General features: G+C 33.9%; 1 protein-coding gene across 1 annotated transcript; it reads left to right on the plus strand.

Annotated features, from left to right (window-relative positions):
- The first annotated feature begins 3860 nt into the window (after positions 1–3860).
- LOC106302541 lies at positions 3861–4644 on the plus strand. The gene is made up of 2 exons (XM_013739032.1): positions 3861–4130; positions 4204–4644. Exons 1-2 carry the CDS (start codon positions 3861–3863, stop codon positions 4642–4644), a joined length of 711 nt encoding a protein of 236 aa, XP_013594486.1.
- The last annotated feature ends 6059 nt before the right edge of the window (positions 4645–10703 follow it).

A 10703-nucleotide genomic window follows, 5' to 3' on the forward strand; every position in this document is an offset into this window, starting at 1 on the left:
AACTTCTCAGAGAGGGTTGCGATATAGAGATGAAGTCGATAAAGGCCCAACAGAAACATCGTCGATCAACACCGACCGGATACCATCGAACGACACCAAAAAACCGGTATCGATCGACACTACCACTTCTCCATTGATCGACACTGGGCGCATATCAGAGCAGAAGGATTTCGATGTGTGTGGAAATCTTTTTGATGGAGAAACCACCACGCGATCAGACAAGTCTGGGGGGAAAGAAGAGGAGAAATTGGAAGAAGAGGAAAAGGACCAAGGGAGGTTCTCAGCTATCATTGATCCCTCACTTCTCAGATGGTGTCAGGAAATCCAGAGTGCGCAACATATGCTTCTCACATCCATTTGTAAAACTTCGAGCACTCCTTATTGCTGAGATGATAGACAAAGGAGAAGAGTCTGTGGAGGAGGCTTTCACCCAAGAATGATAGAGCTTCAGAGAGTAGAAATTGAGACTTCTTTTGGAGCGAGTTCTCATTATCATCCAGACTAAATCAGATCTCCAAAGTCAAGCTAAAAGACTAACAAAGCACTGAGTGGGAGGCAACCCACTATTAGGTAATTTCAATCAGTTTATGTTAGATTGTTACTATTTTTTGCTTTTATTTTTATGTAGGTAAAAAAAAAAAAGTGAACAGTAACAACGGTACTGTAGCAGCGCCAAGCGACACTGCAGCAAAAAAAAAATGAGCGACACTATAGCAAGAAAATCGACCGACATTGTAGTAGAAAATCAGGAGTTACTGTAGCTGTGATACTGTAGCAGGGCTACTGTAGCAATCACTGTTCATCAAAAAAAAATTGAATTGGTTTTATTAGTTATCTATTACTAACTTTTAGTGTTTTATTTATGTTTGGTAAAAGGAAAAGATCTGAGGAAGACGAGTTTGCACGAGGATCGACGATGGCTGTGCAGCATCGATCGACAGAGCATCACTAGCATCGATCGATCGCCACTTAACTGTGTTGATCGACAGAGCTTCAAGAGTATTGATCACTACTTAACTGTGTTGGTCGGCACTCACATCAAAGTCAGGTATACCGTTTTTCCTTGTTAAATATTGTGCTTATGATTTATTTCCCCACCAATCTTAGAATGTGTAGCACTAGAGATAGTGTTGTTTAAGTCTAGGGGATGTTCAACTAATATTGCGTTTTATTTAGCTATTTAAAAAAAATGAGAAGATCTGAGTAGACGATTTTAAAATCGACCGATGAGAGCATGTCAATATCGATCGACAGTACACCATCTGCAGCGACCAATGGTAATTCCTTTCCATCGATCGACACTTAACCCGATCAGGTTATCGTTCTTACTTGCTAAATTGTGTACTTATGCTTATGTTATCACCATAACTCCGACTAGATATACATTGGGGACAGTGTAATTTAAGTCTGGGGGGGATGTTTATTGATATTAGTGTGTTCATGAGTCTTATCAAAATGTTTTCAAAAGAGTTTTATTGAGTCAAGAAAGGGATAATGAACTTATTAGATTTTTGCTTGTTATCTAACCACTCTTTAGCACCATTCTAGACTTACTGATTGCAGATAGTACTAAATATACTAAAGTGGATCAACCTGTCAACTATTCACACTTGCTGAGATTGTTTGAAGGAACCAAAACTGACCTCCAACACTAAACCTGACACAACTGCTTGTCTTGGTGCTTGGTATACATGGGATCGGATTCTTCAAACAAGTCTGGAAGGTAAAGCCTTGTGTAGATTTATCACATTTTCTCTCTCTATTTTGACCATAGATTTATAGGTAGAGGTATTTATTTTAAACAAAAAGAAAGGAAAAAACAAGGAAAAAGAAAGAAAAAGAAAAAAAAAAATATATATATAGTGTTAGTTAGGTGGAATCCAAACATGACTTGGTGGCTACAACCATTAAGGCTTGTTTCATAAGGATTCCAACAAAAAGAATTCGAACGGTACTTGGTAGCGGCAATCATCAAGGTTTGATTCACATGAATTCTTGGATATATGTCAAAAAGAAGTGAACATGACTTGGTGGCAACCACCATTAAGGCTTGATTCATGGAAGTTTGTCCAATCTTGGTCAATGATAATGCAATGGAAGCAGACTTTGACTAAAGAGAGAAATTAGTAGAGAGAAAAGATAGAAACTAACTTTTACCTGCAGATCAAGATACTATTCTTGCATCTTGTGATCGATACTCCCAAGGTAAAGCCTGCACTTTTATTTATGTTAAGAAATGAGGTTGGTAGAGGGGAATGTCAGACAAGATTTGCTAAGTTGTTGGCTAGGTGAATTTGGTTGCTAAGTTAAGATATGGTATAATGTGCTTTTGTGATTAGGACTTCTTAGATGTGGATTGCAATATTGCAGAGGTGATGATTCTAATTTTTATACCATAGATTTTACCCACTTTCAGCCATGGTATATAAGTGTTTTAATATATATTTACTACTATATAGAGTCTATTTAGAGTACTTACAGGTTCTGGGACGTTTTGGAGAAATATAGTGATTTTGGAGACTTTTGAGGTGCATAACTGCACAGACGCGTCAGATGTTTAGCTATGGATGGAGACCTTCCCACCGTTGGATTGATCCCATCGTTTTACACAAGATAGAGCTTTGAGTTAGCTTTCTAATGCCACCGGTTTGAGGTCAATCAGCATCCTGTAGCAGAGGTTGTGTCCGTTTTACTGAAGAATAGTCAGTCTGCCTCGCGAGAGGAAGCTGTCGAGGAGATGCAGGACTGTCGATCGATGAAACAGCATTGGCGTCGGTCGACGGTGATGAAAGAATATGGGCTGGGCATATTTTATGACCGACTGAAGCCCAGAAGCAACCACAAATTACCATAATACCCTTGGACGACCTAAAACCCTATTTATGTTATTTCTAAGCCATTGTTGACGGTTAAGCTTTATATTATTCTTGTTCTAGGTTAGGAGAGAAAGGAGGAACTCCTTCAGAGTCCTCCTGGAGCTCCTTTGGTTTCTTTATTGCTTTTATCAGTTTTATATCTATTCTTTCTATGATTTTCTGTGACAACTTCATGCTTAACTTCATGCTTGAATAGATCCACCTGCTAGGTTTAGGGTTCAAATAGGTTATGAGGGATTAGCCCCAAATATAGAACTGCTAAGTTGTGATATTCATCATAGGATTGTTCTTACTGCTTGTGTTCTAGAACCCTGATCTTAGAATCATTAGGCACAAGCGATAACTTGGTCTTTTCTCTGAATAGATCCTCATTGAACTAGGATTGCTAGAAACAAGTGATAACTAATCTACGAACCCTAGTGAGTACTTTATCAAACCGCGCCCAAAGCTTGCTTGAAGTCTGTCGATCAATATTCTAATAGAATAATCGATCGACGTCGTGAAAGGTGTATCGATCAATATTCCTCTAGAATCATCGATCGACACTTTCTAATTGATCGATAAACGATAGTTGAGATCATTAGATTTAGTCAATAGACGAATCTAGAAGCGAGAGCTGATCGATTTGTGTTTAATTGTTGAGCTCTTTAATATCTTACATACAACAATTAGTCTCTATATCATTATAATCCTGATTACATAAATAGAAACCCTAGATCTAGTAACCATCCTTCCATCAAACCTCAATCAATCAGCCGAGCAACTGCCTTGCTCACCATTGAAATTTACTATATTTACTGCATTAATCAACTATTAGCCTAGCTTAATCCTATAACTATTAGATCTTTTGTGTGCCCTAGCTATCTGTAGATTCGATCCCTAAGTACTACAACTCGACCTCTTATTTGAGAGAGTATAAATCACTCTTTAGGGTGAATTGTGTGATATAAGGAGTGATATCAATTGGTGTTAGATCTTGATAAAATGAGGAAGTATCCGTGGGGTCTTCATGCTTACGATCTACTACTAGAGTCCATACAGAAAGCAAGGTACAAGTTGAAGAATAACATTTATGTATTGGATGGATTCTCCTATGCCCTACAGATTTGGCTTATGGAGGCGATCTCGGGCATTGGAACTTTGTTGGGTCGAAAGTACAACGAAGGGATAACCAGTGTGAGATGTCAGAATTGGTATGGAAATGGAAATATTTCTTATCATGATATCACTGTTCTAGAGGCTGCACTTGGAAAGGTGAACACAAACATCAAATTTATTTACTTGTTTATATTATAAATACTTATGTTCTTTGCTTTTCTATTTACAGAAAGCGGTCGTGTTTCCATTCATTTCTGATACAGGAAACAATGATGTCATTGCTAATGTGATCTTCAAAAGGAAGAAGGAGAAGAAAGATGAACGAGTTGACAAAATTATTTCCTTAATCAGTGCAAAATTTGAGTGGAGCAAATTCGTCTGGGAAGTCGAGGAAGATATATTGACTCAAGATCAGCTAGATGAGAAAGATGATGTTGCTGTGGAAGATGAAGTAGAAATAATTGAAGATGAAGAACCGATTGAGCCTGTAGTTAAAAGAAGGGTCAAGAGTAAGGCAAAGGATCCCGGTTCTGAATCTAGGAAGAGACAACTACTTTGCCAACATGCGGCAGGACAGAACACATGTCTCCATGATGAAATAAAGACCTTTATTATGAGATTGTTTAACACTTCCTTCAACTCAATGAAAGAAGAGGTCAAAAGCATGTAGATCATGGCTTTGACAAGCTTGACAGTGAGATTGCAAAACTCAAGCAAACAGTGACATCAACTATAATTTCAAGAAACGATGTCCTTGCATCCGAGATACCCCAGCCTTCGACAATACCTAGCCCTCGTCCTAAAAGAAAGGTAAACAGGAAATGAAGTTTTGTTTGTAATATTTTGTAACATGTTGTAATCTTTTAGCTAAGATGTTTCTGTATCAAACACAAGCCTGTAATATTTTGTGCCACTTTTGAATGTATGATATTCCTGGTCGTGTATTAATGTTGTTTTGGGTTGTGTTATTAGCAGGAAGCACTACAAAAAAAAAGACTGAATTATACCAATTAATTTGAATCACAAAAATAAGTGATATTATTTTAAATTACTTATTTCTAAATGAAACAAATATTCATTATTTGGAATCAATTATAGTAATGATGGTATTATTAACTAATATAACATCAACTCATCTAAACTGATATATTTTATATTAATTTGTATCACTTCGCTAAAATTGATATTATTTTTTGACATTTACATCGATTAAATAAATTATGCATATATTATTTTTAGTTAACATTATTTATTAAAATGATACAATATTTACATCAATAAAAACTGATGTTAACAAAAAATATCTAACTGTATTTCATTTAAAATCAGTTTAATAAAGTGATTTTATTTTATGTTAGTCTACATCATTTACATCATTTAATCTATTATAAATTAATTTATATCAATAAAAATTAGCCTAAAACTTCAAAGAAATCAAGATCAGGAGGAGTGGTTACGATTTTTTGGGTTTGATATTGTTGTGGCTTTAAGTTAATTGCATATTTTCTTCCATAACTGTCTCATCTCAACAAAGCATACCTTTCCCCCTCTCTCTCTCTCTCTCTCTCGATGATTATTGTATCATCACAACTAATTCCAATCCTAAATGATCCATTAAGATAGCAATATTTGTTTTTGCTAATTCCAATCAGATTGCAGCATAGACACACACTCCATTCTCGATGTCATATACTTCAGGTCTTCGTTGTCGTCGTCTTTCCGTCACTGGACACATAGCTTCTGCCACCTAATATGCTATGTACGTTAAACCCTTTTTCTCAATATGTGATTTCTTAATCTGACTAGATCTTCTGAATACTTTGTGATTTCCATTCTCTGAGTTAGTTGATATTTGTTTTGGATTTGGTTTCTTCTAGGAATTAAAATGTGATGTTTATGAGTTGTGGATATATTAATATTTTGCGTTTGATTATAATTCTAACTTTGTTACCTTTTTTAATTGGAAATTTTTAGAGATGGAATCTAAATAAACTGTAGAAATCCCTGATTTTCATGGGAATTTGCATAATGTAACTATCTCCCAGTTGTCTAACATTGATCTAGAGATGGGTACACAAGGGTATTTAAGGAAGACAATTGAAAATCTTACACAAGATTCATATGTGAAAGGATTCGATCCATCCCAAAAAGAAAAATTTGATGACCCAATGGAATGAATAACCCCATTGACTTCATTTAAGACCAAGGAAACTGCACTGCCATTTTTACGGGATATAGATTTACACGAGGATCGTGTAAAATACAATGATTACTCTTTGGTTCTTTTCCCCGAAGAATATTGGGTCAAATTGGTTCAGTGGTCATGCACTTCCAATTGATTTTTTTTTTTTTTTTACGTTTTAATAGCAAAGTAGCTAATATCTTTTATATTTATCTCAGGAAACTCCAGATTGGACCTTCTATGTTTACATGTGAGATGTCAGCATATATAGTGGGACCTACGGAGGGTTAAAGAACTATGTGAGAGGATATACATTTGTACTTTATATGTTATTCGTTTTGCTCATGTGTAGAAGGTTAACAAGAACTTTTCAGGAAATTGATGCCATGTTATTTTTATTCCGGGAGAGGGCAACATTGCGACGATGGAAGGCAAACATGGTCGCTTTCATGAGCTGCGTATTCAGTAACCAAATCAAGTGTTCATACTCCACTTTTGTAAAAGACATGAAAAAGTTTAAAGTAGAAGTATTTCTACACGACTACGGGACATGTCAACTTCCTCCTCATGGAAGAACAAGACTAGTGTGGGATGTCGACGTCAGCCGTATGTATGTTCATGTTTTTGTCCACAGTTAGGTAAGTAGCTAAACTCGAGATTGACTAGGGTTAGATCGATTCCAAAGCCTCACAACCATCAACTTTAGCTTCTCAAAGGTTGAACTGCCATCCAAATTCAGTAACCTACCTCTTTTTTCTTCAGCAAGAAAAATCCATCCATTTCTAACCGAAGAGTTCCACAAACCACAAGAAGAATAGATATGCATCCTAGTAAAACCTAGATTGACAAAAGAAAGAGGAGAAGAAACAAAGAAGAGATTGTTGAGGAAGACGACTTCCTTTTACGATTTGCAGTCAAATTTTGGTAAAAAAAGTTAAAAAGTTAAAAAAGTAAAGAAAATACTTTCAAGATCTTCAAAATATTTACTAACCGTTTTTAGGCTTAATTTTTGGAATTTTGAAACAAAACATGCAGAAATGAGATTCTACCGGTGAAATGTATATAGATGACATGGTAGAGCCAACGTTCTGCTGATAGTGAAAGAGATAATAGTAGAGTGTAGACATTACCAATAGTGGAGGAAAGAATAAAGTGAAGACGGCATGATCTGCCATCTTTTAGAAAATAGAACAAATATTGGATTGTATTTTCTACGGAGGTAGATGGACGCAAATTTGGCATACTACGTTTTCTAACTTCAGTACAGTTTAGCTTTTTTAGCAGATTCTACCATTTATTTTACCGTAGATGGAAGATCATATCTTCTACCATTTTTAGAGCATTACTGAAATTGCAAAACCAAGCAAAACTTTTCACCATTATATTTTTCATAAGTGCTCATGTATGTTAAGATCATGTTTTGTATTTTTCTTTATTTTTTTGGCTTCTCAATCAACTGATATGAATTTTTGCAAAGTGTAATGGTAGTCATAGTCAAAAACTGCAAAAAGTTGGTTTTGTTCTAAGGAAGTAGCTATAAGTTGTTTATCCTAGTAGCTATAAGTTGTTTCAAATTGGTATCTCGAAAATACCAGAGAAGACTTCCCGATAAGTCTTCTAGGATAAACATGTTAGTTTCACAATTAACTGAATTGTGATGAAATAGGTTTTTAGGGATGATGATATCTATGTAAGTCTGAATGTTTATCCTAGTAGCTATAAGTTGTTTCAAATTATCTATAAGTTGTTTCAAATTAGCAAATTTTCTATTTTCTTCATTTGGTAACTCAAAGTCAAACCGTAAAAAAGTTAAAAAACTAACATGTTTATCCTAGTAGCTATAAGTTGTTTCAAATTAGCAAATTTTCTATTTTCTTCATTTGGTAACTTCTGCTTTCTTAAAGCTCTTAATTTTTTTCCCAAACTAAAACTATCCAACCTCTCTCCAATCTCTTAAAACTTGAAAACACCAAACTTTATATCAATTTATCATTTTTTGTCAAATGTCTTTCTCACTAATTCATTTTCTTTTGCAGGTTTTTTATTACATAGTTCTTATCTTCTACTCCTTTAAAGGTATATCTAAATTCTTGGATATGTTTTTTCATATGTTCTTTAAAGGTAGTTCTATCTCATCTTCCACTCATTTTCTCTGTTTTGAAGCCATTAAAGGTTTTTGGATTTGCAGGTTTTTCAGATCTAAATCAGACTTTTGAAGACTTCTTAGAAGTCTTCTGGAAGTCTTCTAACATATAATGCGCTAGAAGACAAGGAAGTCTTATGACAGAGTTTTCTCCAATGTCAAGTGGACTCCAAGCTTGTTTTTGTGGATGAATGATCTATAATACTTTTGTGTATGGTATGTTTTGTGATTCGTATGTGTTCTCTTTTAGTTGTGAATTCTTTTGTAAATTTGAAGAGATATTAATGAATTTTTTTTTGGTAAATATGTTAATGTCTAAAATATTATCTTGCCAAAAGTACTTGACATTATTAAAGTTATTGATACAACTTCAATAGCAAAACACAATATCACAAAAAAATTGTCAAAATTACTACAACTAAGAGAGATGACATCTCAAGAAAACTTAGTCAAATTCACAAGAATCAAACATTGCATAAGTTCAAACATATAACACTTTCACGAGAAGACTTCTTAGAAGACTTCTCGGAAAACATAAATTTCAAGCAGGAAATAAAATATAAGCAGAAAATTTAAGCGGAAAACTCAAATTTTAAGTAAAAATGAAAATTTAAATTTCCTGAAAGTTAAAAAGTATATCTTACGATCTAAGAAGACACATTAAACCATATGACTTGATATTCTTTAAGTTACTTAACACTTTTGAAAGTTAAAAAATATATCTTGAAATTCAAAATACAAGTTTTACAAAAACTAACGTACAAGACTTCCCCATAAGTTTTCTCTCATTAGCTAGAAACATTAATAAACATGAATGTTGGTAATTTCATAATTATTACTAATTAAGTTATGAATTTCATTCAAGAGACCCAATATCGACTAATATATATGAATTAACAAGAAAATCTTAAAAAGTTATTTTACTTTTAGAAAAAATGAAAGTTTATTACACACTGACTTAGAAGACTTCTAGTAAGTCTCCTGCCAGAAGACTTCTAGGAAGTTTTCCATATAGGTCATTTTTGGAATTGAAAATTTATAAAGGAAGACTTCTAGAGAAGTCTACTCTACAACAGACTTCTTTTGAAGTCTTCCTTTGTAAACATTGGCTTACTTTTGTTTTTGAAAAAATTTCAAAAATACCAAAGAAGACTTCCCGATAAGTCTTCTAGGATAAACATGTTAGTTTCACAATTAACTGAATTGTGTTAGAAATTTGACTTTCTCTAGACGACTTACAAGTAAGTCTTCCAAAATATCGGTGGAAGTCTTCACACTGTTGCTGAAATTCGTTTCAGGTTACTTTTGCCATTAAAAAATAAAACTTAAATATTTTATTTTAACTAGACGACTTCAGACTTACTCAAAAGTCTTCTGTGATAACCAAAAGTTTGACCAGGATCTTGAAATAAAATTCTGGAAAACTTCTGTGTAAGTCATGAAAGTTGTCTAATTAAAATTAAATATTTAAGTTTTATTTTGAAATTGCACAAGAAACCTTAGACGACTTTCACAAACAGTGAGAAGACTTCCACCGACAGTGAAAAGATTTCCACCGACAGTTGAGAAGACTTTCCAAGAAGTTTTTTAAAGAAAGTCAAATTTCTGACACAACTCGGTCAATTGCAAAACTAACATCTTTATCCGAGGATACTTACCGGTAAGTCTTCTCTAGTATTTTCGAGATTTTTTTTGTTAACAAAGAAAAGTTGGAAGACTTCCAGAGAAGTGTTCTCTAAAAAACACACATAAAGTCAATTTCAAAACTAACCTCTGCATTGACTAGAATACTTTCGTATAAGTCTTCCACGAACAGAAGACTTATACAAAAGTCTTCTTGGCGAACAGATCTGGAATTTCTTTTGGATTTTATACATTCAACCAGTGAAATAAATTGATTAGCTTCTCCAAGCACATATAAGTTCAACACGAAAGCGACCCACTTGTTAATGACCAAGAATCATAAGCTTCAATGGCTTTATGAACCTTTAAAAGTTTAGAATCAAAATCTTGTGTTTTTTGGATGAATACAGAGAAAGTGAAAGAGATGTTGTTTCAGTGCATAAGAAATGAGATATGAGGAGTGAAAATTGATTTTTAGGTGTATTAAGAGCTTCAAATGGGTTGGTCATGGTGGTTGGTGTATTCATGACAATGACAATATTGTAAATACTTGATGAAGATGAGGATGATAAAGTAAAATATTCATTTTAGAAAAAATAAGAATGACATTTTCGTGAATAATTCGAACTTTTGGGTGAATAGGTCAAATGAAAGTTCCAAAGAATCATGAGTTAGTGTCGTGTTTGACTTTGAGTTTTGAGTCATTTTTGAAAAAAACCCATAAAATATTACCAAATCTTATAATAATCCAAAACTTCTTTTAACAAAAATTAAATACGAA

This window comes from Brassica oleracea, chromosome C7 (assembly GCF_000695525.1).
Source record: "Brassica oleracea var. oleracea cultivar TO1000 chromosome C7, BOL, whole genome shotgun sequence".
Lineage (NCBI taxonomy): Eukaryota > Viridiplantae > Streptophyta > Magnoliopsida > Brassicales > Brassicaceae > Brassica > Brassica oleracea.

What these genes read in the sequence shown, in the direction of transcription:
- LOC106302541 (XM_013739032.1), top strand. Translation starts at nt 3,861, where the DNA reads ATGAGGAAGTATCCGTGGGGTCTTCATGCTTACGATCTACTACTAGAG. An exon ending in TAGAGGCTGCACTTGGAAAG is followed by an intron (nt 4,131 to 4,203) that starts GTGAACACAAAC and finishes TTCTATTTACAG; the next exon opens with AAAGCGGTCGTGTTTCCATT.